At 43.1% G+C, this 20013-nt stretch overlaps 1 protein-coding gene and 1 long non-coding RNA gene across 3 annotated transcripts in view; one reads left to right on the top strand and one right to left on the bottom strand.

Annotated features, from left to right (window-relative positions):
* Window positions 1-5728: 5728 nt before the first annotated feature.
* LOC121347364 lies at window positions 5729-11659 on the bottom strand. Its single transcript, XR_005954225.1, has 2 exons — window positions 10701-11659; window positions 5729-6410 (listed from the first exon to the last, which is right to left on the bottom strand). It is a non-coding gene; the product is annotated as an uncharacterized LOC121347364 (long non-coding RNA).
* A 2770-nt stretch (window positions 11660-14429) lies between these two features.
* MGLL (monoglyceride lipase) overlaps window positions 14430-20013 on the top strand; it is a 61591-nt gene continuing 56007 nt past the window's right edge. Inside the window, exons 1-2 of one of the 2 annotated variants that reach the window (XM_041425991.1) lie at window positions 14430-14554; window positions 15600-15738. In XM_041425991.1, the coding sequence (XP_041281925.1) occupies window positions 15614-15738 (125 nt within the window). In that variant the 5' untranslated portion in view covers window positions 14430-14554; window positions 15600-15613. The other variant, XM_041425990.1, reaches the window with a different exon arrangement.

Below are 20013 nucleotides of genomic sequence, written 5' to 3'. Positions count from 1 at the left end.
GGAATTATGTCCCCCACAGACCTTGCACAGAACCAGGCATAATCTCTGGATGGCAGCTGTTCCTGGGTGGCTGGAGCAGTTCCAGCACAGGAGCACCCGCCTACCTCTGAGGTGTGGGTACCCAACCAGAGCAGATGCTGTTGCTTGCTGACCCTATCCAATTCATTCCCAAAACCAAGGCCACTGTCTCCATAGCTGACAGAAATTTTCCCAAACTGATCCTCCTGCCCTTCTGCGAGTTTGCCAAGGGCTGAAGCTGTACACGAAAGAAGGATTGCTGACCAAATTGAGTTGTTATATGTATATTTTATGGCTATCTTCTTGTTTGTGCTGGTGTAGATCAGAAACAGATCAACTAAATTGGTCCAGAATAGTGGGGCTGCACTGATGTACATCTCATACTCTGAAAATTAAAAAGGAACAGAGAGGGCCATAATGCACTATTTTTAAAGAGGAACAGAGAGGGCCATAATGCACTATTTTTATTTCCATATCTTTAGGCAAAGATGGAAAAAAGATTAAGCAGAATTTAGGGTTATAAAATTGATTAATGTTGAGCCAATACTTTTAGTTGAGAAAGACATTAAGGGGTTTTCAGAATGTTCTTTTTTAAATGGCATTAATTTATTTGTTCACCACACTAATTTGTTGATTGATTGTAATAACTTATGAGAAAATTGAAAATGAAATGTAGATTCCTTATCTAGATTTTTATTCTGATGATTTTATTACACAGTTTCTCTAAAAGCCATAGAGGAAGTTTGCAGAAACGTTCAACAACTAATAGCAGTTTGTTGGGTTTAGAGGGAAAATTAAAGTACATTATTTTAAAAGCGTATTTCATAGCATTTGTGAACAAAACTAGGAAAAAATTACCAGTGAATTAAAGTTTATTCATGTCAGAGAATTCAAGAGACCAGATTACAAAGATATATATTGTCTAAATTCCCAGATTGTTCTTATTAAAAGTTCAGATTTATCTTAGAAATAAAAATACCCGATCTGATACCACAGCTCTCACAGAAGCCAAGATAGAACACTGTGCTGATGAAATGCCACAGCTGTGATAAAAATGGACTGTATCCTGTAAATTGCCCTGTTCTCCTCTAACTTGGAAAAATTTATAGCATGGTGCTGGTTAACAATGGAGCATTTATGTAGTTAATTTTATTTATATTAAGCCAGACCACTATTTAAATAATAATCATGTTTCTTTATGGATGCATTTCTTCTGATAATTTCTATAATGAGCCTGTTTCACAAAAACACTAACACTTTTAAGGAAAATGTCTCTTTATTGCTCATGAAATTATGAATATTTCTCTTGCACTTCACTGAATTAACTGGGACACCCCGTCATGCAGTGGGGCAACCCCTGGGCAGCTCTCAGCAGCACTTCATGATGTCACAAATTGAGTGTGTGCCCCCCATATTTTTGCTGGAATTAAAAGCTTTTCCTGCTGTAAGCCAAGCTTGTGTTCACCTTCTTCATGTAATTAAGTAATAATCTTTTCATTCTGATATCATTATCTGTTGTCATGGTGATTTTTATTATAAAAATGAATGGCTGAGATGTGGGCGAAGACAAGTTTTTCCTGAACTTTGTTAAGCTAATACCAAGGGAAGGGTATCTGTGATAATTCAATAAATGTGTGATCTTTTAGCACAGTGTATTTTAAAACAACGAGAAGGACTAGGCATCAGAGACAGAAAAGGCACATTTAATGCAAATTTATCTGTGTTAAGGAAATATGTGTTGAATTTAATGTCTTAGAACAGTGTCTGCATAACACCAGTCATACAGTACATGCTGGTGCTGCATGAGCAAAGACATTCCTTTCTAAATTTCAACTCTTAGTGATTCACTTATTGGAAAAATAGCCCTTTTTTTAGGAGGGAGTCTGACCAGTTTCCAAGTGTGTCTTTATCTCAGTCCAGCTTTTGAGAACAGCTAGACAGCGTTCACACTTCTCCTGAAAGCAGGACATCTGTTCTGGTGGGTGAGTGCACACAAAGTGTTCATGGGTGAGGCTTTGCTCTGGTTTGCCATGAGCAGGACCACAAGTCACAGTCAGTTCTATCTGAACTTCAGAGGAGATCTACATCAGCTCAGTTAAACTCTGGCAGGCATCAGGACATGGTTTTTCTTTTCTGCCATTGAAACATCACAACCGAGGTTCTGAGCTGAACTCATCTCTGTCACTCTTGCCATGGTTCGGAGCAGAACCTCATTCTCCATTGGAGAATACACAGTTGTGCCATTAAATGGTGCCACATCATCATGGCTTGGGAGAGTAGGCCCTCACTCTTGGTGACTCCATGCCCATGGGTAGCTCCCCAGCATGGACACCGCTCTTCTCATCTCCCATCTCAGCAGTTTCTTGGGGCTCCTCAGCCTCTTTTCCTGGAGAGTGAGGCAACCTCTGGTTTGGCAGCTGGTACCTCACATTTGCTTTACTTCCCACCTGAGTGGTTCTGTCATGTTCGTTCCTCCATGTGGCATCAGCTGAGTGTGGAGGTGCCTGCAGGCTCAGCCAACGCACCAGCCGATGGCACCGTCCATGGCACAGCTGCTCCCTGCTCCCAGCACGTCCTGCGTGGGCAGCTGTGGCGTCTCCTGCCTGGGCAGAGAGCCCGAGTGCCTTCAGCCCTCAGGGTGGGTCTGGACCACCTTCCAATGGTTGCTCTACAAAGCATTTGTTGTCAGAACCAGTAATAATGTTTTGGTTATCATATCTGTATAAAACGGTGCCAGTTTGGGTACACAGGGACAAGAAAATCAGAAATATAGAGATTTCAAGTTTGATCGTATTATCTATTCTCTTATGACAGTCCAGATACAATATTGATTTGGGTTTTTTTCCTTGGGGTTAGTGTTGACCTTTAGAGCAGGCCAAGGGCAATCTGGAGCTTGTCTGTGACCACAGGTCCGGGAGGCAGCACCCTGCAGCCCCTCTGAATTGAAATCTCTTTCTGGCTCTGTCAGCTGATTCCCAGGTTGCCTGACAGATAATGTGGCATGCCAGCAACCCGCTGCTTTTCCATTTAAATTAATGATAAAGTTGTGGTTAAATTAACACTCCAGCAGAGGTAATAAGGACCAACTCAGCAGCTGCCATGATGTATGCAAATTGCAGTTTCACACATTAGGAGCTAGATGTTGCTTAATTTGTAGGTCTTTCTGTCTTTTAAATGAAAGAGCCTCCATCAAGTTCAGGCAATCTTAAAACAAAAAGCAAAAGAAACTCCCCAAAGTCAGCCACTCACCAGTGCTTCTAACTGCACCTACAGTTTTTCTTCTGGGGTTTCCCTCCTGAGCCCCAATAAACAGCTATTACTGAGTTACACGGCACTGCTGGGTGCTTTTAGGCAAAATATCTGCTGATTTCCAAAGAACAGACAGTCTGATTAAGGAGATACTGCCGTCTCTTTGGTATAAACAGAAACCTCATTTAATTTGCAGTGGTGCCACAATCCTGAGGCTCAATATCCATCAGGGCTTTTTCCTCTGGAAATGAAACTGTAACAGAGCAAAAGAAGAGCTGTGATAGCTGCCAGCTAATCAGACAGAAAGAGCAGGCTGATAGGAGAGTCCTTTTTCACCTTTTAGATCAGTAGAGATGGGAATGGAGATGCAAAGAAGCATGTAACTGGATGGGGTTTTAGGAAAGGTTGGTTCATACATTAGTTTTAATACTCCTTAATCTCTCTAAGAAAATTATGTAACTGTGTTAGAGTCAAAAGCTTTCCAAATTGATACCAAAAGTGCATCCTCAGAACAGCAGAACTTGGGGTTATTATGGCCACAGAAAATAGGAAAAAATAATGTCCATCAAGGTGCGCTCTGCAAGAAGGAGCAAAATATTAAAGCATTCTGAATCAAATTTTAGCTGGCTCAGAAATGTGCAGTCGCTGTATATATGGCTAAAAATATTGTTGAAGCTCACATGAACTTTTCCAGATTTTATTCAGAAAGGCAGAGATTTCATTCTATAACAAATCCTATCCACATGATTTAGGGATTTGCCTACCTTTTTTGTCCTTCTGACTTACGTGGTCAGTTCTCAAAACCTGTTGCTACAGGTCTTTGAATACCTTTGGAGGAGATTCTCCTTCCTCTGCTCTTGTCAGCAATCCCTCCATGCTCTCTTCCTGATCCTGGATGTCATCTTAGCCTTCACCTCAGCTAGAGATATCTTAGTGACTCCTGGCATCCCATTAGCAAAGAAATAACAGGAACTTGCCCTGTCTAGTCATTATTTGGCTGCAAGTGTTGAAACAAACTCTCACAGGAAAATGCAAGATAAAAAGCTGCAATGAATTTGTGGACAATAAACACTCAGTCTATTACCAAAACACGGGTGTCAGAGTGATTCCCAGTTCCCAGAAGTGAATGCATAGCCAGGCTGGTTTCCAGCTCCCTGCTGCAGTCAGAGCTCTCCATTGCTCTTACTTCTCAAGAAAAGGGAATCTGAGCAGTCAGGTGGGATGAGAGCTGCAGCCTGCCCTGAGCTGAGCTCTCGGAGACAGGGATTGAGGGAAAATCCCCAGGTGCCTCCATTCTGCTCTTCAGATGCAGTCTTGCCAAACTTGTGTGGTTTACTGTTCAGAACACCAAAGAAGACTGCAATTCTCTCTGCTCTGACTCTGTCACTCAAGATAAGCCCCTGCCACTCTCTTTGGTCTTTGTTTCTCATTGCTGAGCCAGGATAATGATGATTTCCTAGCAGTCTGAGAGATTAATTAGCATTTACTAAGCTGCAGGGCCTACTTTGCAATTGTGCAAATACATGTTTGTGTATTCCAATAAATTCTGCATTTGCTGCAGCCCCCCAACCTGGGACACAATGGAACCACAAAAAATATTTTTTAAAAATTAGAAAAAAAGCATTGTTCTTTTGACAAGCAGAGGCAATAACTCTGAGAGAAACAGAATACTCCCATCATGGGCTTGAGGCATTTGTCCCTAAAGTGGTATGAAGATGATGTTGGCTCATTCATGTCCGGGCTAGAGGAGGTTCCCCTCTCCCATTCCCATGCTGTCCCAAAGGTGACTGGGATTTGTAATGTAGTGCTGAAGCTCCAACACAGCTTCACCAGTCCATGGTGAAACTCTACCAGAGACACACAGACAGCCTGGAGTGTGTCCAACCCTGGGTGTCAAAGTGAATGGGTCACAGATGGTCCCAGCATGAAGGAAGGACCACAGCAGGGCCTTACCCTCAGTAAATGGTGCACATCCTGACAGGCTGGGCACCAGGTACCCTCCTTCACCCCGTGATCTGAGTCACAGGCTGCAGCTTTGTGAGTTCACCTCTGCAGGTTCTCATGAATTCAAAGGAGGCAAAGACTTGAAAAATCTGCAATATCACCATGCTTTTAATTGCCCACCTACATTTGCCCATAAACATGCAGCTGATTTTGCTCAAACCTTGCTGCTGACCATAGTGGTTTATCCTAAAGCAGCATAGGAAATAAACAGGAATTAGGATCCTTCAAAAAAAAAGTAAAATTTCTTCTATTTCTGTTCAGAAAAAAAAAGGATGAAGAAATGTAGCATCTTCCAAGCTACATCCCATGTGGCAATCTTCCAAACCTCTTTCCATATGTTCCGAAGTGTTGAAAGCCCAAATGTTCCCTATCTTGCTGCCAAATTCTCTGCATCAATCCAAATGGCTCTTACAATACAGTTGGATATTGTCTAGTGAAAAAAATCCCCTCAGATAGATTGATAATTAAAAATATATTTGATCATCAGAGAGATAAAACTGGCCAAGGGGTGCTGTGCTGAATGGATCATTCATGCTCATATATTTCAAAGCAGAAGGATATCTTTCTGATCTTAATGGAGTTGCCCCAGAAATCCTTAATTGTTACAGAACATATTGCTGAAGAGATTTGAAACTGGGCACAGAGGAGGAGGCAGATGAGCCACAGCAGAGCTCTGCACTGCCGGGTGCAGCCTGGGGAACGTGTCTGGCTGGCTGCAGAGGGAGGCTTTGGGCTCCAACAGACATTACTGGATTGGTCTCAACCCTGTCTCATTTCAGACAGCCCCACACAACTAAAGGCTAGGAATTTGTCCTTGTTTTAAACCACAGCATAGCTGCTGCTGTACTCCCATCCCTGCAAGTGCTGGGGTACTAGGCAGAGGTCTTGGGACGTGACTGAGGCTGCGTGTGTTGGTCAGTGCTTCTTGTACACATTTCATAGCATGGGAGGGAAAGAGAGATTCTCCAGCTTAGGAGCTGAATGTTGCAGCCTCCCATCTACTGTCCTCTTCCTCCCAAGGTCTAGGAATGATGAAGCTTCATGTAGGTATCTCCATCCAGGAGCTCTCTTTCCTCTTGTGAAACCTCAGTTTCCATTTAAAAACTTACTGTAACTCCAGAGAAGGTTCAGTAATGTACCTGGAAAAGTCAACAAGTGAAAACAAACACATGCTGGTGTCAGAGCATAGTACTGTGGGCTGGAAGGTTCCCTGCAAGAGTTCAGGAGTCCCCTCCAATGGGTCTCCAACAGGAATATGAATTGGTGTTATGAGTCCACAGCAGCTGCAGATGCCACTGCTTCCACAGCACAAACAAAACCACAGATACCTGTGCTACATGAGAGTCAGACTGTAGCCAACATACAATGGATAACTTGTGTTGGAGGAAACAGGATAAGGTTTGGGGAGCAAAATCTCAGATACTGTAACTTTTGATGTTATTAACAGTACATGCTACTAATTTTAGAATAAGATCAGATGACAGGTGTTGATGGCCTTGGGGATTGAAGACATTTCTAAAGCATACAAGGCTCTGGTAACCATCCCTTCATGTCCTAAGGTTGTCCAAGAAGGATTGCCGCCTTACACAGGAGATACTTTGGAATGCTTTGTCCCATTTTTCACTGCAATACTTCTCATTTAACTTCTCCTTTCTGTGTACTCCTGGGTCAATTACCACATGCATTAATTCAGCCTAGGAGAAAAGCCAGTGAGTGCATTTTTCTGTACTAGAAGGTATAAAGTAATTGTAGCAGACACTGTAAAAATTAAATAACTGAGAGTGAACAATTATGAACCAAATGCAAACAGTGATGAGTCTGGTACTTAGTACAGAATAGGTCACCTGTGATTTCATGGTATTAGGGCACAACACTGAGCACAACTGGGCCTTAGCTCTGTTGCTCACCTGGTGCTACCAGAGTAAAAGAATCCTCCCAGGAGCTGGCAGTGTATTTGGGGTAAGGTTTCTGCAAGACATTAAGGTCCTGCCTAGCACCTATGCCAGGATGGCAGAGTATCTGCTACAGTTCTTTTGTTGTTCCACAGCCCAATGCTTTATTTTTTTCTGCAACGTGCTTTTCACACTAGGGATATTTTTTATTTTCTGCAGGTACTGTTCCTGCTTTGCATCAGTGTGAGCAGAAGCGGGATCAGACCTCCAGTTAAATAACTAATGCAGCTGTTTTGCTGAACCAGCTTCCTGGCTGGGAAATGAATCCAGTCAGCTGTGGATCACAAACCCCAGAAATGGAGATTTCAAAGATTTCATACATGAATTTTTTTTCTTAATATTTGAAGAGTTACTTTTCTTACAAAATCTGTTAGGCAGATGTTAGGAAGTAATTACTGTACATGAATCAGAAAGAGAATGCACATCTTATATTGAACATGAGTGGACTGAGTAAAGAAACTGATGATAGGTGAAAAAATGCTAAAATATATCTGAGTGAAATATGCCTGTATTTGCCTCAGGATTATAAGGAAGAAGGAGCACAGGGCAAGCTCCTCTCGTGAGCCATGTGTTCATTGTCTTTCCAACACAAGCAGCCACTGTTTTTTTTTTTATCAACAGCAGAACCATTGAGAGAAATTGGCCCTGGCTGGGCAGGGAGAGTTGCCATCAACACCTAACATCTAATTGCTTTCCAGGCAATTGCATCAGTGTCCAGTGTGCTGGACAGAGCTCAAACATCACGAAACTAAAATACTCTCAAGTGTCCCAAAGAATCCTTAGATCATGGAGCACATAAATATGGCTGATAGGACTGATCATATCAGTTAAACTCTTGTCTCCATGTACACATTTACTGTAATTTTTATGTATAAATACAAACAATCTTCAAATTATGATGTCAGGAGTAATAACACCAGAACAATAGGATAGAAAGCAAAACTGTAGGGAAAATGTTGCCCTGAATAATGCAGTTGTCCAGAGCAATTGGCTGTGGTTTTGTCCAGAACACAATATCCCATATATTTACAAACCTGGGCAATCTTCAGTGGCTGAAAAAGTTGCTGCTTCCACTGTACACAGTGCTCTGATGGATAGATTTTGAGATGAGGTGGGAGTTAGTAATGGTATAATTGGGTAAACAAAATCAGGAGCATTAAGAATGGATTCTGCCCTCAGCTTGCCTCCAGTACTGAGCCCTGCTTTTCTCTGCACTGGTTTCTCCTATGTAAAATTCAGAAATCATTCTTCCTTTCTGAAGTACTTTAAAATCTCAGGTTCAGAGTACTACATTAGAGTTAAATAAAATATCTCAAAAAACTGATAATAAAAATATTGTATTTTTCCATCCCTAGCAACTAATGCCCTTCAGAGGTAGGGTTTCTGTAATTACCTTTATGTACCAATGTGGCTGGAGCAACTGAGGCTGCAACAAGGAAATGATTCACCTGTACTGTGAAAGCTGCCTTAAGATGGTTTTTAGGGACATAAAACAGACCTTCAGATTGTGCTTATTGTCACACATAAAGTCAATTTCATTCAAAATACAAATCTCACATCAGTAACTACAGCCTTCTAAATTCCACCCCAGAGTCTATAACCTACAAACACCATAAACAGAAATGTTACAAAGGAAGCCTTTAAAATTACAAACCAGACAGAATGTTTAATATTTCAAGTCCAATTTACAATATAAAACCTAATTTTGAGAAATGCTATGAAAGCATCGGGGTTGGGTGCATTTTAGAACAGCATTTGTCACAAAAAAGAGCTTGAACATTTGGGTTGCCAAGGCAGAAACAAGCACCACAGACTCTCTTTACCCTTATGGGGATTCATCAAGGTTGTGCAGTGCAGCTGTTGTCTTAGTAAAAGAAAGTATCAGCCCCTGGCTGAAGGAAACAGAAACATAATTATGTTATGATGAGCTGGAAAACGTGCAAAGAAAAATTGGAATGCAAAGCGTGATAAATGATGCTTTGTCAATTGCAAAGCAGCAAGAAAAGCAGGCAGCACAATAACAGCCCTTCTCCAGTCAATGCTTCCAGTTCAGCTACCAGAATAAAGCACCACTCTAAGCATGGCATGGCAGTGCTAGCTTTTGGCTGTAGCACTTAGCCCTGGTGCAGTAATGCTGGGTTTGCAGAGTGGATTATGCAGTCAATCTTAGGAATAAAAATGAAAAAATAAATGGTGGGATACTCCTTAGAATTGAGACCATAATTCCTGCTAGAGAAAGTTCATAGTGTTATCTTATTCTGATTTTTATGCATATTAAAATTCCAAGGACCTTCTTCTTCAGGTTCCTTTTGATTATTTTTTCTGCCCCCAAAACCCTTTTTCTGACGAGGTGATGAACATTTTATGAACATTACAATGGCCATATGCAAGGAAATGCCATTCTTTAAAAACATTCTTTAAGCTGTCTGTGCTCACATTGACAAGGGCAGGATTTCCCTTCAGTAAAACACTGAAGTTCATTCTAGAGATGTGTACAAATCCAGTGGGAAAATTGGACTAATTATATAGCAGTACCGGAAACTTTTATTTAGACATTGAAAAGACAAAAAGGGACAAATGTCTAAAGAAAACCTCTAGATAAAGAGTAGAATGAATGAAAACAACCCAAACCAACTCAGCTGAGGGTGTTTTGGTAGGGCTGCAATGCCCACGTGCAGCCCTTGTCCAGCAGAGCTGGGGCTGTGCCCTCTAGTGCTGGCCACAGGACTGAGCTGAGGCACCACAGCTGAGCCTGTGCCCTTCAGAGCTCTGTGAAAACCTCTTCATTCCCAAGGCAAAAAGGCTGCTAGAATAACTCCATCAACCTCCCTCCTATGGAAAAAAAGCTCTAGGGCAGAATTTCCACTCTTGTTTTGAATTTCCTGCCTTTGGAAGATGCCTTCCTTTTAAACTAAAAATGTCTCTGAATCTGGTATTAATAATCTTGTGGGGCTCTTAATTAAAAAAAAAAAACCAAACAAAAAACCAAATGAACTACCCAAAAAACTATGTGTTGCTTCTGTAATGAAAAACAACCAGTTCTCAAATTAGCATCTATGTAGGATAGGTAATCTTCTATACATCAGTTTAAAAGGCTGAAACTGATATTCAGTTACTGTATTTTAAGTGTGTGGGTTTTGCCCTGTCAAATAAGGAGCACAGGCAAAATACTAATCACTCCACTCATACAACTACTGTTTGCAAGTCACAGATTTGTGATTTTTCATGACAGGATGATTTGCAAATTTTTGTTACCTACAAAAAAATAAGACTATTTTTACCAATAATTATTTTTATTTATATGGTAAAATTGCTTTATTATTTGACTGTAGTTTACATTTAGGGGTATTAACCACTTGTAGCTTAATCTAATAATTTTATTCCTACTGATTGGGGAAGCTGCGATTACTGAGGGGCAACACATCAGTGGAAGCCTGCAAACAATTTCTGTGAAACTCATGTATTCCTTGTGCTTACCCTTCAACCTTTCTCCGTTTCACACCAATTTGTGAGGTGGTCCATGAGACTGTAGAATTTTGCAGAACAATCTTGAGCTACTTATAATTCCTCCTGACATTGTTAAGATTAACCTGATCAATACAATATTTTCCTCTAATATTTTCTTCTTCAATCTGGTTTGCCTGACACCAAGCTTCTTTTTTGGCTGCAAGACATTAAAAGAGATATTTTACAGGTAAGTGAGAACAGTTCATCCCAGCCCCCACTCTGGCTCATCCCCATACATGTCTTATCCAGGAAAACCAACAGAAAAGCAAAGGCAGATTACAGAAATAAGTAAAGGTGAATGACTGGACTCCATCTAAGGATTAATAATAATATCTTTAAAAGCAGCCAAAGAGAAGGGCAAATCCAAATTAATTACTCTAAACTGATAGCTTTAGTGGCATTGGCTTCTTTGATTTTCACTTGATTTCAATCCTTCCTCTTCATGCTTCATTTCCCATGATTTCCCACGTGTTCTATTGCTTGTGCTGTCTGTTGTTCTCTCCAGCTGCTCCCTGACTACTATAACTTCCAGCATTTTTTTGGTTTTGCAGCAGATTCTTCCATAACCACATACTACTAATATATTTTATTATTCTGTCCTCCTCCTCCCATTTTTTTCCTCCTTCTTGTCAGCAAAAGTTCATTTTGTGGTCCTGGTGTGCAGAATGCCAAATGGTTTAGCAGACACAGCCTATGAAATCTACTTCTCAAACAAAACCACTGCTTTAAAATTTAGGAACATGGTGCTGTCAACAAGAGCAGAAGGGTCTCATACAGACTATTTACCTTTGCATGCCAACAGAATATGATCCATTAAAAATTCATTTTGGGAACAAAAGCCTAACTGCAAAGAAAGTCCTTGTTCCATATTTCCTTACCCTACTATCAGAGCTACACACCAGCCTGCTGTGCTCTCTCCCATCATTCTCCTCTCCTCTCCTCTCCTCTCCTCTCCTCTCCTCTCCTCTCCTCTCCTCTCCTCTCCTCTCCTCTCCTCTCCTCTCCTCTCCTCTCCTCTCCTCTCCTCTCCTCTCCTTGCTGTGATACCAAGTTTCATGACATGTATTTACTCTGTCATTCCAGCAATTGATGCTTTCCCTAAAATTTGCTTTGTCTGAAAGTGTACCCCTTTTCTCTATATTCCTGTGCATCCCTTGGGGGTCAATGGAGACACTTAATTAAGCAGGGTTCACCCTTTAACAAACCAAACATCCTTTCCCACAAGGATTTAGTAATTGCTGAGTTAGTGTAAAGATCCATCAAGTGTGAATTTATTTTTTATTAGAAGTTGATTTAGCCTAAGCTCTATTTCTGAAATATATTTTACTCTACCAAGACAAGGGAAGATGTTACAATCTCATAAATACTGCATGCTCAGGCATCCCTTTGCTTTCTCACAGAGAGGCAGTATGCAGCAATTGCTGTGCTGAAGCCTGGTGCATAGTCTGGGTATCAGGTACATGAATTCCCCAGACACAATCCAGTTTTCTCCAGTGGCTGTTCACTCACAGCTTAAACTCTGCAAAATGATAAGACAACAAGTCAGCAGTTCCTCATTCATTGCATGTTATTAACATTGAGATGGGGAAGTGTGTATCACCCATGGGAAGAAACGTCCTCAAGTTCCTGGGGCCTTAGGAAAGCTGGTGAGAAGGGAAGGAGCTGCTGGTTGATTCTTCATTCCAGTGCTGTGGTGAGGACCTGGGCCTACAGAGAGGGCAGGCTGCACCACAGTTATGCTGTCTCCCATTTTAGCTACACTGAGGTTAACAGGGTATCAAGGGAATCATATATCTGCACTGACCAGGGCAGGCTCTCAAAGTCAGGATCTCACCCTTGTGTCCCAACAAAGGTTGTTTCCCTTGGGATGCTATTTTTATCCAGAAGTTTAAAAAGATATTTTCTCCTCAACTCCCTCCACCCCTCTGTGGCCCTGGGAACTCTGATATTCCCAGCACCACAGCAGGAGAGGAGCCTGTTCCTGGCATCAGATTTCATGGGTGGCTGTAGGGAAGCAGTAAAGTGTTCCTGGCAGATAAACCCTGAGTGGGGGAAGAGGCTTCTTTCCTTCTTTCTTTTCTTCTTAATCCAGTTATTATCTGATCTGTATCATTTAAATAATTATATATGTCCTTGCTTCTACCAACTCTGGAGCTGGCTTGTGATAGCTCTTTAATTCCACCCATTCATACTTAGATAGTAACTGGCCTAGCAAATGGTACAGCTCCAGGTACAGCTCCCAGGGCTCTGCTTAAGAGCCATCTGACCTAAATCTCACTCATTATAAACAACCATAAATGTTGGTTTTGTTAATTTTTTTTCCCCAAACAACAGCAGTTACAGGAACATGTAATTTTGCTTTTGCCATTTATAACTAACACCCCCCCTAGGCATTTAATATAAATGACACTGAAAGATGAGTAAAATTAAATCTGGTTTTGATTTCCTTTTTATTTTTATATGGTTCATCTCTGAGGTTTTGCATTTATTATTATTAGTGTTAGCATGTATTTTTTTTCCTTTCCTCAACCTTTGTTCACAGATTTACACTTGGTGAGCATGTTGCTTCACTTCAAAAATAAGGTTAATACCTGCCTCTTCTTAGAAAGGCTTGAGACCTCTAAGCATATGTAGGCATGTAAAAATGAAAGGAGCTGATGAAATGTAAAAGGCATGAATCTGTGCTCAATCAATGCTAACCACTTAGCAGTATTAAATGACAAAATTCTGTATTGGGATAGCTCCCCTTAAAGCTGGGGAGCTATTTTGGCTTCAGGGAACCTTGCTGTGACAATTTTTATAAGCAAGTGTCATATACCACCAAATAGATCTCACATTACAGAGTAGCAGCACATGTATTGCATATAGTCCATAGTGACATAATGATTTATGTGAGTATAAATCATATGCTGTGTTTATAAATGGCCTTTACCCTAAACGAGGCTGCAAAGCTTGGGCACTTCTCTGAACTAGTATCGGAGCGATCTCCCCGATATGGCTTCAAAGCCTGAAGCGGTGCACGTTAAACGCGAACAGCGAAGTTTGGTGTTGGGATCCTAAGGAGCTGTTCGGACCGGGATGCCCAGGAGGCAGCACGGCTCCACGATGTCCTCTGTGACATTCTGCGCGATCAGCCGCCCCCGCCCCCGGGCTGTCTGCGCTGTCCCCCATCCCGCAGCAGCGGAGCGGCCGCTCCTGTGCCCAGATCCCGGTACCGGGGGCTGCGGGAGCGCTGCGGCCGCATCAGCCCAGCGGGGCGGCGGCGGAGCCGGCGCGGAGCCCCCGCGGGAGGCCACCGGGGAAGGGGGCGACCGTGCCTCCGCCCTCCCCGCGGCCAGGCGGCCCGGGGGCACCGCGGGGCTCCCCCGCTGCCCGCCCAGCCCGGCCCAGCCCCGCAGAGCACCGCCCGCCCCTCCATCCATTCTTTCATCCATCCACGCATCCGTGCATCCATGCATCCTCCATCCATCCACCCACCCACCCACCGCCCTTCCGCCGCCGTCTCCCTCTCTCCGGGAGCAGCCCGTGCGCACCGTGCGGTGGAGCCACCGCGCTTCGGCTCCGCGGGCGGACGCGGGGCCGCCGCGCCCGGCCGCGGCAGGAGGATGCGTGAGCGGGGCTGGCGACCTGGCATCGCGTCGGTGCTTGGATCCTCCCTCCTCCCTCTCCTCCTCCTCCTCCTCCTCCCCTCCCTCTCGCTCCCCGCCTGGCAGCGCGGGGCTGGGGAAGTTGCGCTTACACGAGAGATGGCTTCGCAGCGGGGATCGCTCTGAGGAAAGGTCTCCCCCTCCCTCGCCTCCCCCCGTCGCCGCGGCCTCCGAACTGTAAGTGGCAGGAAGGAAGTAAAGTTGCAAACAACCTGCCGCGGCAGGAACTTTGTGAGCTGCTCCAGCTGCATGTGTTCAAGGTGCCTTTGATGTACGTGCAGCAGCTTCTGGAAAGTGGACTGCAGCTTTCCCACCCGCCAGCCCTCCCTCTCCCCAGCCCTTCCCAGCCTCCCCTCCCACCACCGCCACTTCAGCCCGCACACGCAATTTGTTTGAGAAGAAAAAAAAAAAAGTGATGAACGAGAAGTGGTGAATTACCCAAGCGACTTTCCTCAAAGAGCGAGCGAGCCGGGGAGAGGAGCCGGGGCGAGCCCCGCGCAGCGCCGCGAGGGACCCGGCGGGGCTGCCGGGCTGTGAACGCGGCTCCGCAGCGAGATGCAAAAAGCCTCATCTGCTTGCGTTTGACTTGCGATGCCGGCTCCTCACTAGAATGCAAACCTTTGCACAGGATGAAAACAGGTTTGTGGCAAATTCTCTTGGAAATGTTTCGCTCCCCGCCGCCGCCACCTTCCTGTCTGAGATGTCAGAGAAGATCTTAATGATGACACCGTGGCAGATACCTCTGCTGTGTACCCACCACTGTTCTTTGGAGATATTCCGCCAGAGATAAATCTTTTATGCAGCTGTCTTTTCATATCAGTAGCGATTGCTGCATAATTTGCTCTTGATTGCAGTTAAAATATTCTCTTTAGGATCCGCTTCACAAAACGATGCAAAATAAACTCAGATGGGAGAAGTGTGGAATAGAAAGCTGCAAATGAAGTACTGATGGTGGATTGCTCTTCCCTTCTTCTTGCTCCCTCTCCCCCCCAGTGCTCTGCCTCTAAATGTGAGCCATTTCTAAACAAAAACATTTGCTACATTTCTGTTTAAAGCAGTGGTTTTGGGGGCTCTTTGGCTGTTGTTTTGGGAGCAGCCTCCCATCAGTGGTACTTGCCTTACTGATTGACTTTCTTGTGTGTCTGTGGCTGCCAAGCCCATCAGCTTTTATCTTGTTTTCACCTGTTTGAAAGTATGTCTTGTTTCTTCTAACACCTTGCAGGTCATTCTTCCAGAATGCCAGAGGAAAGTTCGCCAAAGCGGAGTCCTCAAAACATCCCATACAAGGATCTGCCCCATATCATCAATGCTGATGGGCAGTACCTCTTCTGCAGGTATTGGAAGCCAGAAGCATCTCCCAGGTGAGCACTTTCAAGCAAATGTCCTTTCTACTATCACTAAATATGACTCTGTTAATGCAATTATTATTTATAGCTTGACTGGCATTACAGGGCCGTGAACATGAGCTTTATAGGGCCCCTAAGAGAGCTTTCTCTCAACCAAGAAACTCCCTACTGTAAAAATTGCATTCTCTAAACCTTAACTTGCTCAAGTCAGCCTTGCAAATATAAAACATGGAGCTACTGTCATTCCATGCACAGCTGGCTCGGTTGGCAATATTCTTATTCAATATTCTACCAAGTGGCTCTGGCAGGTGGCTGATGCCTATCAGCAGTAAAAGCTATCCCCAAACTAATAGCACAGGCAGTCAGGGAGGACACGGACACAGGCTTTGCAATGTTCACTCTTTCTGATTTTCTCAGTGTCAACAAACTTAACATCAGCATCTGAGTATAGTAATAGCAGGGCAACAGGCAGAATGTTTGACTGCATTGCTTTTTGACTGGTTTTAAATTATTTATACTTAGTAAATGATTCAGGGAGCTCTCTCACTGGCAATTGCAATTTAAAAACTGACCTGTGTAATAAACACAGACAAATAATCAGATAGAGAATGTTTTCTAATTTTTTTTTTCATAATTTAAATAACCTCTTTAATAGCTTTCTGTGCTAATTTTGATCTGATGTGGCTCCTGTAGTTATGATCTTTCTTCTTCCAGTATCTGCTGGCTTGGCATGCATTTGTGCTGCCACTAGTTATGTAGGTATCTGCTTCATAAAAATCTGGATATTGCTTAATTGTTTTCTTTTTCTGCAAGCCAACAGGAAGAGCTGTGTTGATTGTATATAGGTAGAAAACAGTCACAGGAACAAGTTGTTAAATCTGTAGTAGGGAGTTAAACTTTATCCTGACGACCCAACAGGTTGGACACCATCCTCTGCCCAAACCAGCCTGGCAACTGCTCTAAGAGAGGGATACAGGTCCAAGTTAGCTGGCCTTGGGCTTTATACCTACAAACCAAGGGACAATGGGAATAACATAGGGCTGGGTTAGCACTCAGGTACTATAGAGGGTGGGCAAGCACCAAAATATGCTGGCCCCAGAGGGGAGGACAGTGCAGCCACCCCACCACAGCTCCATTGCCCAGGCTGGGCTGTAGGACAGAGGTCTGGTTCAAGATCTCCTGGTCTACAGAGCATTTTATAGTTGCTTCTACTCACTGCCTTTCAGAAACAAGGAGGAAGGTTTTTGGCACTGGTGCAGTACACAGTCTTTGCACCAACCAGAAGATTGCCTTTATAGAAAAATAATGCTATGAGATCAAGGTTCTACAGTGAAACCAGGCTGTTTTGTATTATAATGGTAATTAATCATTAACTACCCATAGCATTCATCACCCAGTTGTGGAATTGCTTTTTTATCACATTTAATTTCTTACCAAATTAGTAGTGGGTGGATCTTTGGAGTCTGAGAGTGAAAACTTGGTGTCTAAGTCCTCTGGGTAGTTAATTTTTTTTATTGGTCTGTGCACCATGCAGTTAATTAAGAGTGAACTTGTCCTAGTTTTGTGACGAGAAAAGTGGATGGGATCAGTGTTGCTCATTTACAAGGAGCTCCTGTGTGTGTGTTTGCATGTTTGTGTACAAGGAGGGGGCGTATTGTTTATTATTAGCTCTTCATGAATTGTTATATATGAGAGATGGTAAGTGACTGAATAACAAGTCAGTGCCTGGATCCTGTGATCAAGACTGCTCTTGAAGTGCTTTGATAGGCAAACCAAAAATACATTATTTTGCCCCCTTTCACTTTACATAAGAAGCTCAGCTCTTTCTTCTTCCTGTGTAGAAGCTCAGCAACTTTCATCTAATTTTAAGCGTTCAGCAAAACCGATCTCTATATATATGTATAGGGAGAGAAAGAGAGACACCTCAGGGGACTTTTACAGGCCTGTTACAATTTATTTCAAATACTGAAAGCAATTCTTTCAATCTTCTAACTCAATTGTTGATTCAAGTTCAAATCTTAACGCTAATGAATGATGCTATAACCGTCAAACGGTGAGATCTTTCATTGATCCATTATGTGCCTAATCCCAGCTAGAGCTGTAGAAATACCTCTTCACTGCAGATGCCCAAAGATTATCATTGACTTGTCTTCTATTAGAATAGAACTTATCGCCCTTGATCCCTCCCCCAGGGAAGGGGAAAACCCAGGATGTCTGCCAAAGGAAATATTAAAAAGTAGCTCTAGCCTGAGCTTGAAGAGCAGACAATGGCCAGGCAGTCTCTGAAAGTGGAGATGACTGACAGACACCACCCCTTGGAGCTGGTGCTTCTTTTTTATCTCATTGAACAGACTCATAAATGTGGATAAAAGTCTGTAGCTTATTAATGTGTTATAGCATATTAAAAAAAAACAAACACACACACACCCCCAAAAAATTATTTTTTCAGGAAGATGGAGAAATTTTGTGAGGGATTATTGCTTCATGCTCACAAATACCCAGGCTCTGATCCTGTGTGGTGTTGATCTGACTGATCAGCCCATACTGGTGCACATATGGAAGCTTTGTTATGAGTGCCACTGAGGCCAAGGTTGTCCTGCCAGTGAAAGGCACCTATTGTGAGTTCCTCAGCAGGGTCTGTTTTGTTTCAGAGAGGGATTTAGGTGATTACTTCACAGGAAGCTGACACACAAAGGCACTCAGATGTCATAATGATTAGATGGGGTAGATGGAGTAAGGAGTAATGGGACTAAGGAAGAAGAAAGACAGTGTTTTCCACTTTTTTTTTTTTTTTTTTTTTTTTTCTCGTGGGAAGTCACTCCCAACAGCAGAGCTGGGGCCTGAGTGTCATCTTCTCTTGCTGCCTGCTGGCAGCAGTGCAGGTGCAGCTTCCCTGGCCAGCAGCCCTGCAGGCTGCCCAACTTGTTGAGCCAGTTCCATCTTAAAGTGTAATTAAGTGGTCTCCCCTTGCTGAATGCAGCAGGGATGAAAAAGTAGTATGTTCTGGTGTCGTTTTCATGTTTTGTGCCAACAGCAGAACTTGTGGACCATGAAAATGGGTAACTATTTGGCACCAAGTGCTCACTGCTGAATGCAGCGCTTAGGATCTGAGCAAGGCATGGCACTTTCAGGTCTTTGTAATGTTGTTTGAAGGAATTAGATCATTAGAACAAAACAGGACTGATCTCATGCCTATAGCACGTCCCAGTAGCCAAAGAAACCCTTCTTAATGGGAAAGCAGTCACTGTGTAAACATAAACCACAGCTCCATGGAAGGCTCCATGGAAGTGCTCCACCCTGAGCACTCTGAGACAAAATATGAGTAACAGGAGGTGAGGAATTAAGAAACCAAATTCTATTCCCAGCTCTCATACAAAACTACTAAGAATAGATGCTGATGAGGAAGAGGAAGGAAAGTTGGGAGGAGAAGTCAAGACATTTCCTTTGAGGCCCCTAAAGGGCCTGGGGAATTTCAGAGGTGACCTTTTTCCTCTGTGGTCTATATCACTGTAGCCTTTTCTAGATGCTTCCTCCATTCTTGTCACTACCTAGATAAGCACAAATAGTTTTTTTTCTGGGGCATTTTTAGCCCCTCTTCTTGACCCCAAGTAAACCCTGTGAGATTTATTGACTCAAAGTAATTTTTTCAAAGCTGCTCATAGCTGCAGTTGCCACTGACTTCAGACAGAGTGATGCCCAAGTCTTTCCTGGTAGATCAGTCACTTTAAGCTGGACACTTGAGACACTTGAAGCTAGAGGATGCACTTGAAAATGTGATTTCCAGACATCTGTGAATGTGAGTTTCCTCAGTCACCAAAGAGAAACCATTACCTGGCTAGGTAGCATGGTGCTTGAGTGTCTCTGACAGAGTGGTCTCTAGGTAGACTTAGAGGGTTTCCTGGATTCACTGTGGTTTTCTGCCTGTGGGTCACAGAGGCATTCCTGAGCCATTGTTAACTTACACTAGAATGGGTTGGCTCAACTTCAGACATCTGAGCACAGTTTAAGTAAACAGAGTGGCAATTGTCTGAGTAAACAGTGCCTTTGTAAGAGTTATTTCAGTTCTACACCTGAGATGTGTTTAAAAATACAAAATTAAACAAACAAAAAGCACCCACTTCTCTATTTACTTTTTACATTTCTTTTACTCTTTGAAGAACGCCTGCCATTCTTTCTGACTTGTTAGTAATGAAAGGCCAAGCCAATAAGGAGAAAACAGATTTCTCTGTTCCCCAAAGATTTTGCAGATGTGCCTGTGGTGCAGAAATAAAATTGCTTTTGTATTTGAAC

The sequence above is a fragment of the Onychostruthus taczanowskii genome, unplaced genomic scaffold (assembly GCF_017590055.1).
Source record: "Onychostruthus taczanowskii isolate IOZ18803 unplaced genomic scaffold, ASM1759005v1 scaffold9, whole genome shotgun sequence".
Taxonomy (NCBI): Eukaryota; Metazoa; Chordata; class Aves; order Passeriformes; family Passeridae; genus Onychostruthus; species Onychostruthus taczanowskii.
This window is presented reverse-complemented; position numbering and strand designations above follow the sequence as displayed.